Genomic DNA, 23,531 nt, shown 5'->3' with positions numbered 1-23,531 from the left:
AAAATGCTCGAACCACATCCACTTGCATGATATTTAAATAAAGGTTATAAAAATAGGGTGAAAGAAAGTAAAACCCTTTCATCTTCTGAAGCTCAGATCTCAGATCTGCTTCTTGAACAAACTCAACATAGTTGAGAAAGAAAAAAAAACGAACTTTGGCAGGGATGCCTACCTCAGGAGCAAGCCTCTTACAGTGCCCACAGTCCACACCAGGGGGTATAAAAATCGACTAGGATATGGTCGATGGCGGTGCCAACCCTAGGGCCGCAGAGGTGAGAGAGGTGCAGAACGGGGCGATTTCGCTAAAGGTTCGTGGAGCAGCAGCCGGCGGATGAAAAGAAAGTAAAACTTAACCAAATTCCTAAATAAATTAATATATATACAAATACTTATCTATAAAATTTGGGCCCCCCAAAACATTGGGCCTTGGGCAGACGCCCAGGACCACCCGACCTCTGGGCCGGGCTTGATCGGCATCAAACTCATTCCTCTTGATGAGCTTGCAACTAACTCTCGATTTAACCCCTTGGTTAGCGAATTCGCTAGGTTATCCTTTGACTTCATATAGTCAACAGTGATAACTCCCATTGAGAGTAGTTGTCTAATGGTATTATGTCTATGACGTATATGCCTAGACTTACCATTATTCAGATGGCTTTGTTCCCGACCGATTGCTGATTGACTATCACAATGTATGCAAATCACCGGCACTGGTTTCGGCCATCGTGGAATATCTTCTAAGAATTACCGTAGTCATTCAACCTCTTCACCACATTTGTCAAGAGCTACAAACTCAGATTCCATCGTGGATCTGGTTATTACGGTTTGCTTAGAAGATTTTCAGGAAATGGCTGCACTTGCTAGAGTGAAGACATATCCACTCGTAGACTTAGAGTCTTTTATATCAGATATCCAACTCGCATCGATGTATCCTTCGATCACAGCAAGATATCTTATATAGTGCAGTCCATATTCACGAGTATACCTCAAGTACCTCAGTACTCTTGTTATCCCTTTCCAGTGCTCAACACCGGGATTACTTGTGTATCTACTCAGTTTGCTTACTGCGTAGGCCAAGTCTGGTCATGTACAACTCATCAAGTACATCAGACTTCCAATTACTCGAGAGTACTCTATCTAAGAGATACTTTCACCTCGATTTTTCGATAGATGTTGACTCGTATCTATCGGCGTTCGTGCCAATGCAGTATCGCCCTTGGTGATTTTCTCAAGAATCTTGTCCACGTAATGGGACTGACTAAGAACAAGTTCTTCTGTCGTTCTAAGAATTTTGATTCCTAGAATCATATTAGCTAGGCCCATGTCTTTCATGTCAAATCTTGAGTTCAACATATCTTTAGTGGATTTGATTATCTTATCATTGCTCCCAATGATAAGTATGTCATCTATATAGAGGCACAAGATGACATAGTCACTCTCTGTGGCTCTCATGTACACACATTTATCACATTAATTGATCTTGAATCCACATTCCTTCATGACATTATCGAATTTCTCATGTCACTGCTTTGGTGCTTGTTTCAAGCCATATAATGACTTCACAAATCTACAGACCTTGTTTTTCTATCCTGGCACAAAAAACCCCTCAGGTTGGTCCATCTAGATTTCCTCTTCTAAATCCCCGTTTAGAAATGTTGTCCTTACATCCATTTGATATATTTTGAGATTCCATAGAGTTGCAATAGCCAACAATACTCTAATGGAAGTTATTCTTAATACCGAAGAGTATGTATCGAAGTAATCAAGGCCTTCTCGTTGTCGGTATCCTTTGATTACCAATTTGACCTTGTATTTATCGATTGTGCCATCTGATTTCATTTCCTTCTTGAAGATCCACTTGCAACCTAGTGGTTTACTTCCCGGAGGAAGATCCACAGTTCCCAAGTGTGATTTTGCAAGATAGATTCTATCTCAGATGCAATTGCCTCTTTCCAGTGAGGTCCATCAGAAAAGCCTACAACTTCTGAGTAACTTCGGGGCTCACTTTCCAACATGAAAGTGATAAAATTCGATCCATAGGATTTTTCTACCCAAGCTCTTTTGCTCTGTCTAGGCTCAACCTCTACGGGTTCCTTGTCATCATCTTCTTCTTCGCCTTGTGTTTCGGTTGCCCGTTTTGAGGAGCTAGCATCCTCACGGGTCTTATACGGAAACACATGCTCGAAGAACGAGGCATTTCTCGATTCAATTATCGAGTTCTTGTGTATCTTCGGTATGTGTGACTCATACACACAAAATCGATAGGCACTGCTGTTATGTGCTTATCCAATAAATATGCAATCAACAGTCTTTGGTCCTATCTTAATCCTTTTCGGATCATGTACCAACACTTTGGCAAGACACCCCCACATTCGTAAGTATTTGTAGGACGGTTGTCTTCCATTCCACAACTCATAAGGGCTCTTATCTATTTTCTTTCGGGGTACCTTATTTAAAAGGTAATTAGCTATTAACACAGCTTCCCCCCACATGTACTCTGGCAATCCATAGCTCAATAGAAGAGCATTCATCATCTCCTTTAGAGTTCGATTCTTTCGCTCAGTAACTCCATTTTGCTGAGGAGTATAATGAGCTGTTGTTTCGTATCTGATCCCATGTTCAGCACACAACTCAGTGAATGGTGACACATATTCACCGCCTCGGTCACTTCAAACCACCTTAATTTTCCTATTAAGTTGGTTTTCAACCTCATTCTTATAGAGAGCAAATTTCTCTATAGCTTCATCCTTACTTTAGAGAAGATACACATAATAATATTTTGTGTTATCATCTACAAAAGTGATGAAGTATTTATTAACACCACGTGTTGGTGTACCTTTTAGGTCGCACACATCAGTGTGGATTAGGTCAAGTGGTTCATTACTTTTTTCAATATGTTGAAAGGATGACCTTGTCATTTTCACTTCAACACAAATCTCACACTTATGTTTTGGGTCAAGATGGAATGTAGGTATGCTTTGCATATTAATTAATCTATGCAATACATCGTAGTTAACATGTCCTAGTCTACTATGCCACAAACACGAAGACTCAAGCATATAAGTGGAAGAGCTTTCAGTTTTACTTATCTTAGGCCTAATCTCCATTACATTGAGCTTAAATAGCCCATCAGATACATAACCCCTTCCTACAAACACTTCATTCTTGGACAATACAACTCTGTTCGACTCAAAGACAATGCAAAAGTCATGCTTGCTTAACAGAGATCCGAACACTAGATTCTTTCGAATCTCCGGAACATACAACACATTGTTCAGATTGAGATCCTTGCCCGAGGTCATCTTCAGCACCACTTTTCCTTGGCCCACGATGCACGAGGTTGCTGAGTTCCCCATGAACAGTTTGTCTCTAGTGACTTCCTCGAAGTTGTGGAGTAGCTCCTTGTTGCAGCACACATGTCTGGTGGCTCCAGTATCGATCCACCATTGCCGTGGGTTTGAACCGATCAAGTTCAACTTAGAGACCACAGCGCAGAGGTCGTCCATTTCTGGTCCCTCGTTCAGGTTGGCCTCTTGCTTCTTCTTCGACTTTCTGCACTCCGAAGATTTGTGACCCACTTTGTCACAGTTGAAGCATTTCCCAGAGAACTTCTTCTTGCTGATGCCTCCTCTGGGTCCCATCTTGGAAGACTTGGGGTTCTTCCGTTTTGAGCTTTGACCGTGCTCGACCACGTTGGCTTTCACAGTAGCCGGAGAGAACAGTTTCCTCTCTGAACTCTTGTTGTCTTCTTCGATGCGAAGTCGAACAATGAGTTCCTCCACATTCATCTCCTTCCGCTTGTGCTTCAGGTAGTTATTGAAGTCCTTCCAGCCGGGAGGCAGTTTATAAATGATAGCAGCCACCTGGAAGGTTTCACTCAGAACCATCCCTTCTGAGTGGATCTCGTGCAAGATCACCTGAAGCTCCTGGACTTGGCTAATCACTGTCTTGGAGTCAACCATCTTGTAGTCCAGGAATCGACCCACGATAAACTTCTTTGCCCCTGCATCCTCCGTCTTGTATTTCTTGTCCAGGGACTCTCATAGCTCCTTAGTCGTTCTCTTCATGCTATACACAGTGTCCATCGAGTCGGCAAGGCAGTTGAGGATGTAGTTTCGGCAAAGGAACTTAGAATGAGTCCATGCCTCCACTGTACTGATGGTCTGCGCATCAGCATCCTCAGCTCTCTTGGGAGGGTTTTCGATCAAGAACCGAGCCAGATTGAGCGTGGTCAAATAGAAGAGCATCTTCTGCTGCCACCTCTTGAAGTTCAGTCCGCTGAACTTCTCTGGCTTTTCCCTATGACTGATTGACACATTTCTAATCGGAGCGGAGGGGGCCTGCACGTGTTGAGTCTATTGCACCTCAACATTTTGTTCCGTGGCCATCTCAACAGAAACGAGTCTATTTCAAGATTGTTAGACACAAACAATCTAATGCCGGAGATTTATGGGTACTTAGTTGAATTTAAAACTTATACAGAATTTAAATTCAACTTACAGTCGAAATGACCTGAGCAGATAATCTCAGGCTGCCAGCAGGGGTTGATTTCCGTAACGCAGCAGAGCTGAGCGATAGGGCAGGTCTACGGAGCGGTAGAGCAGATCTGCAGGGCGATAGACCATAGCAGAAGACTAAGTCTGCAGAGCGGAAGAGCAGGTCTGCAGAGCGGCAGACCAGAGCGAAAGACCAAGGTAGGTCTGCAGAGCAGCAGACCAGAGCGGCAAGGCAGAGCGGCAGACCAGAGCAGTAGAACAGATCTGCAGAGCGGCAGACCAAAGCAGCATGTCTGCAGAAAGGAAGACCAGGTCTGCAGAGCAGAATGACCAGGTCTGTTTGAGCAGGTCTGTAGAAAAGGAAGACTAGATCTGTAGAGCAGAATGACCATGTCTGTTTGAGCAGGTCTGCAGAAAAGGAAGACCAGGTCTGTAGAGCAGAATGACCATGTCTGTTTGAGCAGGTCTACAGAAAAGGAAGACCAGGTCTGTTTGAGCAGGTCTGCAGAAAAGGAAGACCAGGTCTGTAGAGCAGAATGACCATGTCTGTTTGAGCATGTCTGCAGAAAAGGAAGACCAGGTCTGTTTGAGCAGGTCTGCAGAAAAGGAAGACCAGGTTTGCAGAGCAGAATGACCATGTCTGTTTGAGCAGGTCTGCAAAAAGGGAGACCAGGTCAGATAGTAAGGTCGGGCGAAAATTCCGATCGGGCAAGCTGATCGAGGCCTGCGAGTAACAGTTTCCTTGAAACAGATTCGCCCACCTCCGGCTGTGCTTCGAGGTTTACTCGGGTCGTCCGTTTCCCAGGATACAACGATCGACCGACGAATTGAGTGGCACCTGAATGCTACCACGGGCACTCTAGCGGGCAAGAGTTGCACGACAGAGGAGGGGAATGAGGAGGAGAGCTTCTGCCTTCTTCGCTGTATTATCTGCGTAACCTTTTGCCTGTGGTCGCAGCCTCCTTATATAGGAGCTCAAGACCAAAGAACAGCAGTAATGATCAATACTCAACGCCAACTTTTCACTTGGCCGTTTTGATTCAGCATTAATCTTTCTTTAATGCATCCGTTACACAAGCAACGTTGGTTGTTTCGCTTGGGCAAATTTTGCCCCGACCAGTCCGACATTCGTGTGCGTAGGTCGCGCTCGCGCATAAGTCAACTTGGTTCAGTGCAATCCGGGTCCTGGATTTGCACCTCTTGCGTATCCATACGTGAGAAAGAATCTCTCCCCATGTATTTATTCACATCCTCAATGTATGTGAATCAATATAAATCAATAAAGATGCTAAGAAACTCTAATGTGAGACTAAAATCACATACACAATAGAGCTTTTTCTCTTCTTCCTCTTCTCCATTCACACTTATTCAATATAATTTAATCATAATCAAGCATGTAGCAGTTATCTGTTTACTTTTATATGTTGTAGAAATTAATTGGTAGTTGTAACATATTATATTATAGATGTTATATGCTAATTTTTATAATAGTACTAAATTTAGGAGTATTTTTAAGATAAAATCATAATATGGGCGCCCATTTATTTATTTTTTTAATAAAATAGTAATTTAATATTTTTATTAATTTGGAACGATTTTTGTCCGGATTGACTTAATTCGATTACTTACCGAATAATTTATAGTTATAGTTTTGACTAAAAGACGCCAATTAATATGAAACTAACCCAAAATTGTATCTCATCTGTGATCGGTTCGGTCAATGGGCGCACTGTGTAAGTCGCGTGCGGGTGCACGACTAACTCGACCAGCAAACCCTAACAAACCTGCTTTGGTTGTCGCCGGAGACGGTGGCTGTGTACGTTCTCCACCGCCGCTCTGCTCTTTCGTCGGCCGCGATCGCTAGGCGACGTGGCGACGTCTTCCCATGATTTCCGCGTTTCGTCGTCTCGCAAAGAGCGAGAGGATCGGGTGCTTCCATGGGCTGATTTCTCCATGCGGGCGTTCAAGGATTCCTCTTTTCGATCGGACAAGGTGTCGACTTTCTGCCTTTGCTTTGCATGCTCTATCTTTTCTACAAGGCGATCGATTTCCTACTCGAAGCGTCTTTACTGAATTCCTCATGTGATATGTTCTCTGCCCTCAAGTTGTGCTTTGCCATTAATTTCTACTTAGAAATGTAGAATTTTTCGAGCACATATCTGGTGTTTCTCGAAATTCTTGTATAATGCTTGCATTATAGTTGAATTTTTTTATAGGAATTCAAGTCTTTATGTACTGGAGAAAAGGGAAGATGAAGGGAGATGTCAGAACTCCATAATACCATAATTTTGATAGATTCAAGAGAGTTTTTAGGCTATTCATTTATAGGCATTCAAAAGATGTCGCCATGACCGCCTCTTGCAAAGTAGGGTAAGGTTGTGTACAATAGACTTTTCCCTAGGATCTCGCATCGGCGGTAGTTTCGTGTACCGGGCAACCCCTTTTTATTTATAGGCATTCAAAAGATGTTTGTCTATTGATTTGGTTGAGATCGGGGGATGAACTGACTCCTTAGTGTGTCGAAGAAGAGCACATCTGATAGGTCGGCTATGAGTCGGGTTGACTCCCGTCATATTGGCTCCTATCGGGTCGGTTTTTTCAGGCCGCGCAACGAAAGGGCTTCGGGTAAGAACACGTCTGTTTCTGACAAAGGTCTCAGGCGAGGAGGAACACACTAGAAAAGCTGAGAACAATGAAAATTGTTAGAACTTAGAAGGGAGGTTAAGGTGGACTTTGACGAAACCCCTTTGACAAAACCCCTTTGACGCTCAAGTCAGGCCCCGTCAAAAAAAAGAGAAGAAAATGAAAGAGAAGGTGGTAGAATAATATTGTGTGTGTCTACCTGTACTCACCTCTACAAGCATCTTTTTATATCAGTTTGGGAGAGTGAGGGTAATCCTCACCGGGCACACTGCATACTTCCTGCACATCAGCCCACTTTCTTGGAACGTGTCCATGCCACATTTTGCACATCCGCTCACATCCTTAGAACATGTCTGCACCAGATCTCCCACTCTCCTGCCCATTTGTCTGAGTCCCATTGAGCTCAGTTCAAGTGGGACTGTGATTGCACGGTTCTATTTTTAGGTCGGCCGGTTGGACCCGAACTCAATCTTGGGTTGGGTTGATCTGACTCTGTGTTGACCGAGTCCTGGGGCTGCCATCTCTGCCACATCATCTACAATAAAATGACTAATTCTAAAAATAAATTCAAGATGAAACAAAGGGTATAGCTAATAATTCTAGTTTGAAGTTTTTTTTTCCTTCTATTAGTCGCCTTTTCGAGGATCCTGTCGAATTGTTGTTCACATTAGAGTTTCATTTTTCAACACTAGGTGCTTATTTCCTTGAAGGAATAAGTTGAAGAATGGAATTTAAGCATCTACTCTTCATAACTCATCCATCTGAAATTGGAAAAGTGCAATCCATCTTCTTCGTTTATGTTCATTCAATGGTAAGTTCTTTGTCATCCTCCCATCGACCTTTGTCCCTCCCATCGACCTTCTATCTTTTCTATATATCCATCCTTTCAGTAATCATTTATCTGCAGGAATCAGTGTGCAATTTTGTGAACTTCTCACTCTTTCTTCCCCTGTCGTGCCTATCTTTCCACCCAAGTAGACGCAACCTTGCTGCTGAGATTACCATCTTTGCATTCGAGGAGATAGTACTAGGGGCAAATGTTTAAAGTTTAATTGTTGTGAAGTTATATGCCATAATTGCCTAAGCTCTATATTGGTTGTTACTCTAGGAGTCCTTGAAGATTGACGCTTCCTTCGTTCATCACTAATGAAACCTCATTACCATCTTCATATTGTTGCCTGTTGTCTAGATATGTGTTTATGAACTACTATGCTCAAAAGAAGAAATTAATAAAAAAACATTCAGATCAGTCTGGAGACTCTTCTGGTCAGCTTTTGTCACTCCGCTACTTGATTAACACATTGAAAGTTGGAGGCTACTATTAACTGATTTATTTCAAGGAATGACTTGACAAATGTAAGTGTGAATATATTGTGAAAATTTGGTTGGATGCATCTACCGAATTAGCAAATGTAAAACAATAGAAGTGGAGGTTCTCACTATTTAGATACATTAGCAGTCTATTTTTGACATTTCTATATTCAACTTGTAAGTTTGCTCGAGCATCTATTTCTATCGATTTACATCTGAAAATTGAAACACATTAGTGTGCAATCTCTATTATGTTCTAGCATGATGATTCTTAGGAAGGCATTCGGAACTGTTATATATTTCTTTTTTCTTGCAGTTATTCGTTGAAGAGATTTGGTAATGGAAATTACTTGAAAGATGGGACATCGTATATATGGAAGGACATATGTATTTCACATTTTTCTTCGTGTGCATTTTCGTCTCAGTGGTCAGTAACTTCTTTGGTTTATCATAACACAATTAGGTGGCAATCAGTCAGATTTAGGAGCGATTCGCTGGTGACTCTTAATACTGAGGACCATGTGGCTAGATTTTCCATTGGCAGACCAAATGCCAACCATGGAGCTAACTCAAAGGCAATGAAAAAGCCATTGAAGAAGTCGAGAAAAGCAAAATTGAATGAGCTAAAGTGGTTCCGCTTGAAGGCAAAAAAGAAGATGAAATCACCAAATCCTGAAGTTAGGATTCGGTACAAACTTGAGAAGGTTTGAATGCTCGATGCTCGTTTTTTTGTTTCCTCTTGTTTTTCGTTGTGTAAACTGATTTGTGTTATGTCCAGGCAAAGAGAAAAGAGGTGTGGCTGATTGAGAAGCTGAGGAAATATGAGATTCCAAAAGGTCCACTGCCAGTTCATGATCCTGAAATCCTCACCAAAGAAGAAAAATTCTATCTAAAACGCACAGGCGAAAAGAAGAACAATTATGTGCCCGTCGGGCGGCGAGGTTTATTCGGTGGCGTGGTTCTAAATATGCATATGCATTGGAAGAAACATGAAACAGTAAAAGTAGTCTGCAAGCCTTGTAGACCTGGCCAGATTCATGAATATGCCGAAGAACTAGCAAGGCTCAGCAAAGGGATGGTGATCGATATAAAGGCAAAGAACACTATCATCTTTTACAGGGGGAAGAACTATGTCCAGCCTGACATAATGTCGCCTCCCGATACACTTTCAAAACAGAAGGTACCGATCTCATATTCAATTTATTACTGCAAGTGATCCTCTTCTTTCATTTACATCGATTATCCCATATAAGTGAGAAAACCTCAAAGCTCTTCTTTCTTGCTAGTAGAAGATTAAAAGAGTAAAACCATGTGGATCGAGAACTAGTAGTTGTTGCTGAAATTTGGGACTGTGTTGCTTCTTATACCCTACATGCTCCAATATAGAATTCCTCACACACAGATTGTTTAATTAGTTATTCCTCACACATGATGTTTTTTGGGTAATAATTAAAATGGCGCCCTTTTTTTTTTATTGAAATCATCAAAAGGGGTCCCTTTTTTATTTTTTTATCAAAAGGGTGCCTCGCCACACCAACCCTCCTTGTAAAATGACACTACCTTCAAAATATTACTATCGTCTATCATACGTATGAAATCCTGAATCAATTGAATGAGTTGTAGCAGCTATGAATGTTGTTGTAATTTCAGTTTTGTAATTTATATAACTGAATTCAACCTGTTCACATAGCATTCACGTTACAGCAGTTACGAAATCGTAGTTATTACAACTTAGACTTGTTCTGTTCAATAATATTCACGTTATAGTAATTACGATTTTATAATTGTTACAACGCGCTCAACCAGTTTAGAATTTAATACTTGTGACAACCCATAATAATGTCAAATAATGTATGTGAGGACAGCTGGATCATTTTACAAGGGAGACCGATGGGTGAGGTGTCATAGAGAGTGAGGAGTGCTTATATGATGATTTTTGCCCCTTGTTTTTGATAGACAAATGTAAGTATTAATCTTAAAAAACAAGGATGTGCAACTTTTTGGGGCATGCCCAGTCACAACTACAAGTATTCGATACCCTAAACACCAATTTGGATTTTGATGAACATCCCCTAGGTGTCTACTCTATCGTTATCAAAAATACATCTATTCCTCACACATGCTTTTTTGTTCGTTCGTTTGTTTTAATGTTGCGCAGGCATTGGAGAAGTATAAGTTTGAGCAATCTCTTGAGCACACTAGTCAGTTTATTGAAAAGCTAGAGAGGCAGCTAGAAGAGTACCACAAGCATGTTGAATTGTACCAGAAGAATAAAGATATCGCTACTGAAAGAGCAACAGCCAACGGAGATTGTAGCGTGGACAGACAGTAAACAGACTCTAAATTATTTCTTCTTAATAAAATTTAAATTCTCATCCTCTTATTCACTCATTCCAATCAATCCTTTATTCCTGGGATAAATAGCATTTTTGTGAGTATTTCAAGTGCTTTCGTTTAATTAATTGATAAATGACCTTCTCCCTTTTTTTATCTATTGAATAAATTTGAAATACAATATAAACATAATCCCGATTTATCCTAATGATGATAAAATTTTCTTATAATTCTACAAATTATCAAACATATTCAAAATCAACCCGAATTTGATGATTTTAAATACTAACAAAATAGTTTTCATATGAACCTGAAAAACTCACAGACTCGAGATAAGTAATATTTTCGATACTTAATAGAGATTGTCAATCTGATAAGAATAACATCAAAGTTTTAACAGCATTTTAAACGAAAATTACTTTTAACTCGACCTCTTGGAGTTTAAATCTAGTTCGACGATTCCAAAAGTTGTCAGGCAACCCAAAAAACCCATCACAGAGCAAAGCTTAGTCGACTTCCTCCATCTTGCTCTCCTCATCGCCACCTTCCTCGAGCGCAGGCATGTCGGAGTCTTCTCCCCCCTTGTCATCCTCGTCGATGCTCAGGCCCAACTTGAGCATGCGGTGGATCCGGCTGCCGAACGTGTTGGGGTCGTCGAGGCTGAAGCCCGAGGTGAGCAGCGCCGTCTCGTACAGCAACAGCGTCAGATCTTTCACCGACTTGTCGTTCTTGTCGGCGTCCGCCCTCTTCCTCAGCTCCTCCATGATCGGATTCTCCGGGTTGATCTCCATCGTCTTCTTGCTCGACATGTACCCCGACATGCTCGAATCTTTGAGGGCCTGCGCCTTCATGATCCTCTCCATGTTCGCCGTCCACCCGTACTCGCCGGTGACTAAGCAGCAGGGCGAGTCGACCACACGCTCCGACACGACCACCTTCTCCACCTTGTCGCCCAGCACCTCCTTGATGACCTTGCACAGCCCCTCGAACTTCTCCTTCAGGGTTTCCTTCTTCTTCTTCTCCTCCTCGCTCTCCTCCAGCTTCAGCCCTTCCTTGGTGGCGGACACCAGCTTCTTCCCCTCGAATTCCTTCAGCTGACCGACGGCGTATTCGTCGATCGCATCCACCATGAAGAGCACCTCGTAGCCCTTCTTCTTTAGCTTCTCGAGGAAGGGAGAGTTCTCCACTGCCTTTTTGCTCTCGCCGGTGATGTAGTAGATGTCGTTCTGGCCTTCTTTCATTCTCGTAACGTAGTCCTTGAGGCTCGTCATCTCGTCCCCGCTCTTGGTGGAGTGGAACCTCAGTAGTTCGGCGATCTTAGACCTATTTTGCGAGTCCTCATGGATTCCGAGCTTGAGGTTCTTCGAGAATGCCTCGTAGAACTTGTCGTAGTCCTCCTTGTTATCGGCGATCTCGAAGAAGAGCTCGATGCATTTCTTGACCAGGTTCTTGCGGATGACCTTGAGGATCTTGTTCTGCTGGAGCGTCTCTCTGGAGATGTTGAGTGGGAGGTCTTCGGAATCCACGATCCCCTTGACGAAGCTCAGGTAGTCGGGGATCAGTTCTTCGCAGTTATCCATGATGAAGACGCGGCGAACGTAGAGCTTGATGTTGTTGTGCTTCTTCTTCGTGTCGAATAGATCGAAAGGAGCCTTCTTTGGCAGGAACAGGACGGCCTTGAACTCAAGCTGGCCTTCCACGGAGAAGTGTTTCACGGCGAGATGCTCTTCCCAGTCGTTGGTGAGACTCTTGTAGAAGGCAGCGTACTCTTCCTTTGTGATCTCTTCGGGCTTCCTCATCCAAATCGGCTTCTGCTTGTTGACCAAGGACCATTCATGGGACACCTCCTTGATCTTCTTTTTCTTCTTCTCTTGCTCTTCCTTCTCGTCGACTTCCTCCACCTTACCTTCCTCGGTGTCTTTCTTGTCTTCTTCATCCTCGTCGTCTGAGATTTCCTTCTCTGTGGTCTTCTCGGTCCACAGGGAGATGGGATAGCTGATGAACTCGGAGTGCTTCTTGACCAAATCTTTCAGGCGCCGTTCCTCGAGATACTCCAACTGCAAACACAAATTCAAAAGGAATCATGAAGCACTCAATTATACATCAGAAAGCTTTGACATTCAGAAGTATCATTCAACAGTCTCATGATTTTAAGCAAACTAATTCATTAAGAATATGAAAAGTAATTGTGTTTACCTGGTCCTCCTTGAGGAAAAGAGTCATCTTTGTGCCTCTTCCGAGGCTCTCCCCTGAGGTATCCCGTCTAACCGTAAACGAACCACCAGCCTGCGACTCCCAAACGTACTGCTCGTCGTCGTTGTGCTTGGTGGTGACCACCACGCGCTCAGCCACCAGATACGCCGAATAGAACCCAACACCGAATTGGCCTATCATGCTGACGTCAGCCCCAGCAGTGAGAGCCTCCATGAACTCCTTGGTGCCAGACCGAGCAATGGTACCGAGATTGTTGACGAGATCAGACTTCGTCATGCCGATACCGCTGTCGATGATGGACAAGGTGTTCGTGGCCTTGTCGGGCACGATATGGATGAAGAGCTCCGGCTGAGCGTCGAGCTTGCTCTTATCCGTCAGGCTCTCGAACCGGATCTTGTCCAGTGCCTGTATTGCGATCCATCACACCAACAAAAAACCATGCTTAAAGGTGAGAAAATTCACAAAAAAAAAAAAAGGGATAAACATGAACACCGGGATCGAGATCTCACATCAGAGGAGTTGCTGATGAGCTCGCGAAGAAAGATCTCCTTGTTGGAGTAGAAAGTGTTGATGATGAGGCTGAGAAGCTGGTTGATCTCCGCCTGGAAAGAGAAGGTCTCCGTCTCGGCCGCCATGGTTGAATCCGATGAGATGAGAAAGAGATCAGCGAGCAAATGTGAGAAAAGCATCAAGAGAGGCGAAATATATAGAACAGGGGAAGCCACGACAGGTTCTAGATCCTTCCTTAGGTCAACGAAAATGGTTGGAACGGGCCAGTGGATAGAGGCAGGATCCGGATCCGATAAGGGTTCTAGAACTTTCTTTGGTCGAGGGTTCGTGGAAGTCTCGCACGTTTAATTTGAAAATTTATGCATTTTGGTCCTTTATTTTTATTTTTACTTAAATGGAAGATCAAAATGATGATTTATTTAAATACTCACATTAATAAACTAAAAAATTTATTAATCCATATGCACATTAATAAAAAAAATTGAGAATTAATTAAAAATAATGAAATTTATTTAATAATAAAATATCAAATTTAATAAAGGAAAGTTTGGTCTTACCCTATATGACAAATTATTTCTATGACTCTGAACTGATGATTATAAAGTGTGTTATGATTGTCCTGAGACTCTCAAAAACTCAAATTTAATAATATATATATAAAAATCTATACAATCCATATCACAATAGGATAAAATCTTAATTTTTGCTATTGTTTTAGTATATAGTTTGATCTATTCGCAAAGGCAAAACAAAGTGTTTGACAGTGCAATTCGTGAACAATTTTTAACATATGGCAAAGCCAAGCAAAGGGTTGATCTTTCATACGGTGAACTACATAACATGTAGATTCACAAAGTTTTTCAAAATGTTTTTATTCGATCCATAATTTGGACACTCAATAAGGTAAAGATGGACTACAAAATGACTGAGCCAACGGCGGCCGGAAGAAAGAAACATGTGCAAATGGAAGTCATATGAGATCATAACAAACTTTGATCTTATTTAGCACTTTCATCTACTTTGATGTCTCGTGCACATTTGAAATGCATATTCTTACTGAGTTGAGGTGGTTATAAGTCGCCGAGATCCTTAAAAGAAGCTATCTAACATTAGGCCTTTTGATGGTAGTCACCGGATCATACACCTTTCCGGTGTCCTGTCTCATTGTCCGGCCGCCAAGGTCCAGTATGGCTGAAGTGAATCCAAGAATCGATCCTGCAGAGACTCCACTTTGAATGCTCCGACCTGACACCAGTACACAAGAAAGAAGAGTTAGTTGACAATAAGATCTCAGGCAAAGTAGCATAAAAGAGAACCCAATTTATCGAAGTTGACCTAGTAAATTCTTTGACAAGAAAGAAATCAATATGCATGGTTATGATCAAATTTTTTACCATGAACACATAATATACACTGAATGTGGCTAGGCCATCGTCCACTTTTATCGGTTTATTTTCTCATTAGTCCCTGAATTTTGAACTAAATAGATCCTCTCAATCAGAAGGAGAAACCCCTTCAGATATATTTTAGAGTCTACCTACCAGGGAGAAGCAATTGTTTTATGATTAGAACATCGGAGCCAACTTGGAAACCTCTGAAGGAAAGGCGAAAAACACTCTGGTATTTGAACATTGGTCGATCATATAACTTGAACAAGGTGTAGGTGACATTTCACATGCAATAGCTGCTTGCTTGGTAATGCAAAAATAAACTTGTCTAACGGTTTAATAGAGACTTTCAGAGTGTTATGAAATGAAAATCGAGAAGTTCAATCACGTTGAAATTGAACAAAGAATTAAGGCATTGATAGACACAGTGTATAAAAAAACCCCGAGGTTGGAACTCAAGCAAAAACCTGATCCTGCCAAGAAAGTCACCGAAATGAAGTTTTAGTAAATGCACTCTAAAAGGAAATATAGTCCTATTTCCATTCGTCCGTGAATTCACCGTAACATATGACAGCGATCTATTTTTCAAGGGTGTATTTGTCATTATGCAAGCTATATAGTTTTTTAGTACACATTCATCAAATCCATATTGTATTTGATTTTTCAACATCTTTTGCAAATTATGTTCCCAACTTATTCCGGCAACAACTTCATCCACTTTGCTTTCAAAGCTATTTTATTCTGGTCCATGGTACAATGCACTTCATGTTTAATAAAGGCAGGTGTGTGATATTTTATAGGTAATATTCCACCTAATACCTGTAGTTTTTTTGTAATCTAGGTGTGCCTACTAGGTAAATCCAGAGTGCAACTTATGTACACTCACAAGCCGATATCCAGGATATTAATATCATTTGGGATTCGAATCCTGGTCCCCTTATTATTCCTCCGAGTGTTTTACCACTGCACCACATTGGTGAGGGCATTTCTGTAGCTTTTTTATAAGGTGTTGAGATGGTTTAAGCTTACTAGTTGCTTCTTGGTGCAAACTTTACTATGGAATTGTTCTTACACTTATGACTAACTGGTCGTGTGCAAAATATATTACCAAATATTTTATATTGTAATGGTTATAATGTCATAGCCAATCCCTTTCATCCTGGTAGTGTTTTTATCCATCTCTGATTTTACTTATTTTTTTATCTTCAACAATTACGAGAAAATTCATAAAGAGGACAAGAAACTATGAATCAACTTTCAGCTTAGCTACATAGTTCTTACCCTCCAATGTTCTCTCTATGTAGAGATCACATTGTTTTCTTTGATTAAATTAAGTACTTTTGTCTGTCCCCCTTTATCACTCGCAGTTGTACCCCATGTATAAAACTTGTGCAGTTATAAATCTGGATCATTCTAGAAAATAAAATAAAATAAAATAAACTTTGCGGTTCATTTCAACTAGTTATGCTCCATATCCTAGTCCATTTTTTAGAGGTTTAGACTGAAGATGACAAAGCACTGGAAAAATCAATTAATGAATATCAATGCTTAATTTGCTAGTTATTCCTATAAATAAAAGATAAGTAACTCTAAATGTTATTAGAGCCCTAAATTCGTACAACATGAGAAAGTTGTTCTTAGATTACTCAGAGAACAAAACAGACTTTACCAAATTTTCATAACTGAAATCGTGCGAACAATGTTGGCATTGACTACGAAGCAAAATATTATATACATTTAAAAACGTGTCCATACATACACTAGTGTTTGGACATGTATGATGGGAAAAACTAGAACATCCATGAACTACAAAAGATCAGTATTTTTCTGTCTAACAAATAGAAAATGTAGTACAATTTTTCTCTAATTACTTTCCACTACAAAGGAGGAGAGTTACGTTAGATTGTCCGTCAGCATTAAAACTATGATAAATTTTCAATAAATAAATCCATTAAACTATTGTGTTAATGCTAGGTTGTTCCCCGGAAGAAATGTGTTGCAAGATCCGCCTGTAATGTCTCATCCGACTGTAACGTATCGGTAAAGACCGCTACATCTCCATGATAATTTGGATATAGTGTTAAATAGAGTTTTCATACCATAAATTAGATAATAACAAATATCATAGGAAAACAAATAGTCTAAAATTTGGAACATGGAATATAGGAACCTTTACTAGTAAATCAATGGAGCTAATAGATACGATAATTAGGAGAACAATTAGTATTTTGTGTGTACAAGAGACACAATGGGTAAGCGAGAAGGCAAAGATAATAGAGAACTCATGTTTTAAGTTATGGTATACAAGAAAGAGTAAAGTAAAAAATGGAGTGGGTATTATTGTAGATAGTTTATTAAAAGATGAAATTGTTGGAATAATTAGAAAAGGGGATCGAATTATAGCTCTTAAGATAATAGTGGCGAAAGAATCTATGAATATACTTAGTATTTATGCACCGCAAGTAGGATTAGATGAAGCTACCAAATCAAGATTTTAGAATGACTTAAACAAAGTATTACAAAACATTCCACCAAATAAAATAATTTTAATAAGAGGTGACTTAAATGGACATGCCAAAGTGAAAAATGAGGAATATGAGAGGGTATACATAGGGGTTATGGGTTTGGAACAAGAAATGAAGAAGAAAAAACTATATTTTGTGATAGCATATGATTTTATATTAGCTAATATATTTTTTAAGGTCACATTCAAAAGTAGGAATAATAAGTCGCAAATTCACTTTCTTATGGTTAGGAAGAAGGATAAAAAGATTTGTAAAGATTGCAAGGTCATCCAGCTTAACCACTCAACATAGGTTAAGAGTGTTGGATATACGCCTCAAGCATAATATCAATAAAAAGAAAATATATATAACTCCTATAATTAAGTCATGGAAATTAAAGGATGGGAAGCAAAATATATCTAAGGAAAAGGTAGGAGTACAAGTATTAGGTGAAATATATGGTGACTCAATACGATATGGGATAAGATGATATCAAAGTTGAAAATAATAACTCGGTGAGTCAAAAGGACATACACCACTGAATAAAAAATCTTAGTGGTTTAATGAGAAAGTACAAGAGAAAGTGAAGAAAAACGAATAGTTTATAAGAAATTATATATTAGTAAGAACGAGAAATTTAATAAAGTAGTGAATGAAGTAAAGAATGAAACTTTTGAACGATTATATCAAAAATTGAATACAAAAGAAGAAGAAAGAGACATTTATAGAATAGTTAAAGTGAGAGAAAGGATGACAAAAGATTTTATCTAAATAAAATGCATTAAAAATGAATGTAATAGAGTACTAGTAAACGATAGAGAAATAAAAGGGTGATGGAAGAGGTATTTTTATCAACTTTTTAATAAAAGTTTAGTTGACCTTAAATTTTTATTGTAGAATTCAAGCTTGTAGAACAAGTTTTAAATGAGATGCACAATGGAAAAGTCGTTGGACTAGATGATATTCCGATAGAGACATGAAAGTGCCTAAAGAAATAAGGTATTGAACGACTTACAAAATTATTTAATATATGATATTGAAAATGAAAAAAATATCTGATCAATGGAGGGTAAGTACACGAGTTCCCTCATATAAGAATAAAGAAGACGTATAAAATTATGCAAACTATAAGAGTATTAAACTAATGAGTCATACAATGAAACTTTAAGGAAAAGTAATAGAAAAAAGATTAAAAAAGAGACCATAGTGATCGAAAATCAATTTGGGTTAATGCCTAGAAGGTCGACAATAAAAGCTATACATCTTCTTAGACAACTAATTGAAAAATATCGGGGGCAAAAACAAGATCTACACATAGTGTTCATTAGTTTAGAAAAAGCTTATGATAGAATCTTAAAAGAAATTATATGAAGAATTCTAGAAAAGAGAAGTGTTAACGTAACATATATTGAAATAAATAAGGATATATACGAGGATGTAACAATCAGGGTAAAGATTCCAGGCAGAATAACTGAAACATTTCCAATAAAGATAAGGTTACATCAAGGATCAACTCTAAATCCCTATCTTTTTACAACTACACACATTCAAGACACAATACCATAGTGCATGTTGTTTGCGGATAATATTGTTTTGATAGATGAAACACGTGAAGGAGTAAATGTTAAACTAAAATCTTGGCGGGAAACACTAGAAGGGAATGATTTTAGGCTTACTAGAATAAAGACAGAATATATAAAATTTAAGTTTAGCAATATTAGACATAATGAGATAATTGTTAAAAGATAGGAGATGATGAGTTGCCCAGAACCGAGAGCTTTAAATATTTAGGATCATTTTTACAAAAAGATGGAGGGATTGAGAGAGATATCTTATATAGAATACAAATAGGATGGTTGAAATGGAGGAGAGGTTGGGTGTTTTATTATGTGACTGTAAAATACTTCTACAATTTAAAAGAAAGTTCTACAAAACTACATTTAGACCTGCTATATTATATGAAGCTAAATTTAGGCTATGACTCGAGCACATGAGCAGAAGATGAGAGTTGCAAAGATGAGGATGTTAAGATGGATGTGTAGATAAACGAAGACGGGCAGAATAAGAAATAAGAGCATTAGAGAGAAAATCGGAGTTACATTTATTGAGGGAAAACTCCGAGAGGCACGTTTAAGATGGTACGTGCATGCATTTAGATGACCAATATATGCTCCAATTAAGCGATATGAAACTATGACAAACACAAATATCAAACGAGAAAGAGAAAAAACAAAAAAACCTTGGTTAACAACAATAAAACAAGATAAAATTTATTTAAATATAAATGATGATATAGTAGGAGATGAGCTCAATGGTGTAAAAGGATTCATATAGCCGACCTCATCTAGTGGGATAAGGTTTGGTGGTTGTTGTTATTGTACTTTCAGCTATAAGTTAAATTGAAAAAAAAAAGACTCAATTATTCAAAGATTTATATTGAAGCAAGTGGAGTTTGCAAGTTGAGAGAAGATTATTCAAAGGGTTATGTTGAATTCTTACATGGTCCAAGCTACCGAAAAAGACATTGTAATTTTGAAAAATAAAATAAAAGATTAAAAAGGTGATCAAGGAACCAAATCATCCACATGGCAAGATGTTCATCTCAAGTTAAAGCTTTTTAATATAAAAACTAAAAAAAAAGTGATCAAGGAATCAGAAAACATCCACATGATAAGATGTTCAGCTCCAGTCTGACTAGAGAACAATATAGTATTTGAGTGAAATGCATACAGTCCCAATTAGATTAAAAAAAATTGGCAAGAACTTTGGAAGACAGATCAGTAAATGACCACTTTCTCACAATAAAAGATGAAATAATGCAACCTTTAAGTTTATGTTATAGTGGCAAATAACACATATAGACCCAATTAGATAAAAAAAATGAATTTAATTGGCAAGAATTTTTGAAGACAGAACAGTGAATGACCACTTTCTCACAATAAAAGATGAAATAATACAAACTTGAAGTTTATGTTATAGTGGCTAATAACACACATTGACCCAATTAGATCAAAGGAAAAAAATTGAATTTAATTGGCAAGAACTTTTGAAGACAGAGCAGTAAATGACCACTTTCTCACAATAAAAGATGAAATAATGCAAACTTGAACTTCATGATATAGTGGCAATTAACACATATGATGTATATTTAGAGAGGGGGAGAATACCTTTGAAACCATAAACAGCTGCTCCGGCAACAAAGGCACCCACAGCGCCATTAACGAAATCCATCTTTTTCCTCTGATGCTGCACCAACTGTTCCACACCAATGTACAGTCCTCCAACTGCAGCAAAAGTAAGCCCATGACTCCCACACATCTTCAATGTTCTAATCAGCCCGGGGAGAGCAACGTGCCTCTCAACGCGAGGGACATCGTGCCAAGTAGCAAGAACGGTGCCCCAGATGATCCCTGCTGCTAAACCCGTTGTCGCGCCCTTGATTGTCTTCAGGATTGGGGAATCTTCGTCATCCAGGTATAGCTTGTTAGTCAGATCCATCCTTCTCCTTCAGGCAAAACAGGAGATCGAAGGTAAACACACGAAAGAACAAAGGAAGATTCTTGCGCTTCACAAAGAAGAATAAGATCATAGTAAAGGATGATCGAGATCAAGATTCAAGTTTGAGCAAAAATTTAGAAGCGATATCGGCGGATCAACAAGGAGATACTAAATAGGTTGAGATATGAAGAAAATTTATGCCCTAAAAAACTCTGAAACGTGGACATGGCGATTACTGGATCGGATTGAAGACCACAAAACCGTGACTGATTAATGGGGACGCGCGGTGGGAAAAAACCGAGATCAACAGGGAAATAAGAATCACTTCACGGAAAAATCAAAGGAACTACCTTGGATTTGGAGTTCACCGGCGCTGCGCGAGGGTGAGAGATCGAGAACCCTAGAAATCGCTCTGCCGAGTGCTATAGCGAGAAATATCAAATATAAGCCATGTGTAATTACCAAAACGCCCCTCGATCTATAACATCTCAATCTGACGGCTGTCTTTCGATCGAGAAATCACGATACATCACCGTGACCGCCTAAATCCTAATGTGAGTCATTTCGCACTCCCTCGTAGGTTCCTGAAAACCTGCGTAGCCGTGTTGGCCTGGGATAAATTGGTGGGAACGTTAGGTTGGAGATGGTTGCCCAGCTACATCTCAAATTGAAGGAGTTTATCATTCGACTCATAAATCTCAGAGAAATGATAATGAATAGAGACTCCTTAAGGTATGCTCTTAATGTTTTCCGAGGATCTCAGATTGGACATCGATAATTGACTCCTACTACATCTCTAACCCTCTATTTGGGAGGAGGTGAGTAAAGGGGAGGGAAAGGTAAACATGGGTAAAATGAATTTTTACCCTTGTTTGGGAGAGAGTGAGCTATGAAGGGGAAGGGAAGAGAAGGGTAAAGCATCCCCTTGCATGCTCGGGAATAAGCGAAATTCCTTACACCCCAAATTGGGGTGTAAGTAAGGGTAAGGAGAAATTATTACAATTATATCCTTATTTATTTTTTCACATGCAGATTTATTAAAAAAATAAGAGGATATTTTTGTAAATTTGTATATTTAACCTTCATTCCATCACTTTCCTCTCACATAAACTTTCCCTCCCTTCCAAACAAGGGTAAGATAAATATATTACTTTCCTTTCCCTCCCTTCCCCTTCCATCCCCTTCCATTAATGAACTTTACCTCACCCCATCCAAACAGAGGCTAAGGATCTAGAGGTAAGTATGTTAAAAAGTTTATTTTCCAGCCCAGATCCTCTGGACCGCTTTTTGCGGTCTAGGGGATGGTCCCTTGACATGGATTGGTGAAATGAATGATCCCCATTCATAAAATAGGTGGGGCCCATTCATCCCTACCAATCCATATCAAATGACCATCCCCTGGACCGTAAAAAGCGATCCAGAGGATCTGCCCTCTTTATTTTCTACATTAGAACTTCACAAATCTAAATGTGCATGACTAAGAAAGGAGCCAAATTAGAACATCACCCTAAAGATAAAAAAGGGGCAACCCAAACTCTGATACTTCTCTAGACGAAAATGAAGAAGCTTTTCCAGTGAAAAAGTTTTCAAAAATTTCAAATCTAACAATTTTGACAAGATATAGGTAACAAAATCCTTTCGGAGCAAGAGGAAGGTGCGGTGCTACAACTTTCAAGAAGAAGAACGTATCAAAGATAACTGCCTAAAGTTGAAAAGTAAAGAAAAGGGCAAAGGGTCAACCAGATCGAAGTACAAGAACCTAAAAGTAACATGGGAGGAGTCCTCATCTTAGTCTGAGCTAGAAGAATACATTGGATTAGGACTAATGGTGGATCACCAAGAAGACATTAAAAGCTCGTCTGAAATGAGTATCGATGAAAGGAGAGATACATCGGAAGAAAGTAGCAATAAAGGGGAAAGCAACGGACTATAAGAACAATACGATAAGTAAGGTACATTCCTTACCTTCTGAAAAGTTGTACGAATTAATTTTTATTCTTTCTAGAAGTATGTATAAATTAAAAACAAAGCATGAACTATTAAAAATAGAAAATAAAGAATTAAAAGTTACCTTAGCAAAATCATATTTATTAGGAGATTATGATAAACTGAAAATTAAAAATGATGAATTAAAAGTGTTAGAATGTATATTAAAAGTCTAGCTTTTGTATAAACATTTATTTAGAAATAAAAGAATCACATTGGTCAATATCTACATTTATTTGTAGTTGTTCAATTAATTTATATTGTAGATAACATGGTGTGTGGTGTCACACACAGAAGATCGTGTTATCAGTTCTTTATAAATTAAAAATAGTTGCTCACGACTAAGATGGAAAGGAACAAACCGTTGGAATAGTCGTAGTGTAATTAGGTATTAGTTTATCTTGACTGATAAATTACACTAGTACACTCTGAGTGTATTGAGCAGGACCATTTAAGGTAAGTTCTTTTTATACTGACTTAATAAAAGAACAAGACCTTAGTTATTATGGAAGTGTGTGCTCTTAATCCTAATATAAAAACAAGCACATATATTTAGTATTTATTTCTTTGATTTATCAAAGGGTGAGATTTAGTTCAATAAATCAATATGCCCGATAAGTTGGGAAATGATTTTACTTATAGTGTGT

The 23,531-nt window shown here is 39.1% G+C and overlaps 3 protein-coding genes across 6 annotated transcripts; 1 reads left to right on the top strand and 2 right to left on the bottom strand.

Annotated features, from left to right (window-relative positions):
• Nucleotides 1-6,199: 6,199 nt before the first annotated feature.
• Nucleotides 6,200-10,833, top strand: LOC122024923 (uncharacterized CRM domain-containing protein At3g25440, chloroplastic-like). 4 transcript variants are annotated; one of them, XM_042583659.1, is made up of 5 exons: nt 6,200-6,488; nt 8,767-8,786; nt 8,914-9,154; nt 9,229-9,630; nt 10,609-10,833. In XM_042583659.1, the coding sequence occupies exons 1-5, from the start codon at nt 6,450-6,452 to the stop codon at nt 10,780-10,782; spliced, it is 876 nt and encodes a 291-aa protein (XP_042439593.1). In that variant the 5' UTR covers nt 6,200-6,449; the 3' UTR covers nt 10,783-10,833. The 4 variants fall into 4 exon arrangements, with proteins under 4 accessions (XP_042439593.1, XP_042439595.1, XP_042439592.1 ...); XM_042583661.1 differs by having other exon boundaries at nt 8,767-8,837; XM_042583658.1 differs by lacking the exon at nt 8,767-8,786.
• A 284-nt stretch (nt 10,834-11,117) lies between these two features.
• On the bottom strand, nt 11,118-13,679 carry LOC122024922 (heat shock protein 81-1-like). Its single transcript, XM_042583656.1, has 3 exons — nt 13,508-13,679; nt 12,981-13,403; nt 11,118-12,841 (listed from the first exon to the last, which is right to left on the bottom strand). The coding sequence occupies exons 1-3, from the start codon at nt 13,631-13,633 to the stop codon at nt 11,291-11,293; spliced, it is 2,100 nt and encodes a 699-aa protein (XP_042439590.1). The 5' UTR covers nt 13,634-13,679; the 3' UTR covers nt 11,118-11,290.
• Nucleotides 13,680-14,297: 618 nt separating this feature from the next.
• Nucleotides 14,298-21,399, bottom strand: LOC122025029 (outer envelope pore protein 16-3, chloroplastic/mitochondrial-like). The gene is made up of 3 exons (XM_042583786.1): nt 21,249-21,399; nt 20,568-20,905; nt 14,298-14,753 (listed from the first exon to the last, which is right to left on the bottom strand). The coding sequence occupies exons 2-3, from the start codon at nt 20,896-20,898 to the stop codon at nt 14,608-14,610; spliced, it is 477 nt and encodes a 158-aa protein (XP_042439720.1). The 5' UTR covers nt 20,899-20,905; nt 21,249-21,399; the 3' UTR covers nt 14,298-14,607.
• Nucleotides 21,400-23,531: the final 2,132 nt, after the last annotated feature.

The sequence above is a fragment of the Zingiber officinale genome, chromosome 9B (assembly GCF_018446385.1).
Source record: "Zingiber officinale cultivar Zhangliang chromosome 9B, Zo_v1.1, whole genome shotgun sequence".
Lineage (NCBI taxonomy): Eukaryota > Viridiplantae > Streptophyta > Magnoliopsida > Zingiberales > Zingiberaceae > Zingiber > Zingiber officinale.
The sequence above is the reverse complement of the archived record's forward strand: the minus strand, read 5'-3'. Positions and strand labels throughout refer to the sequence as shown.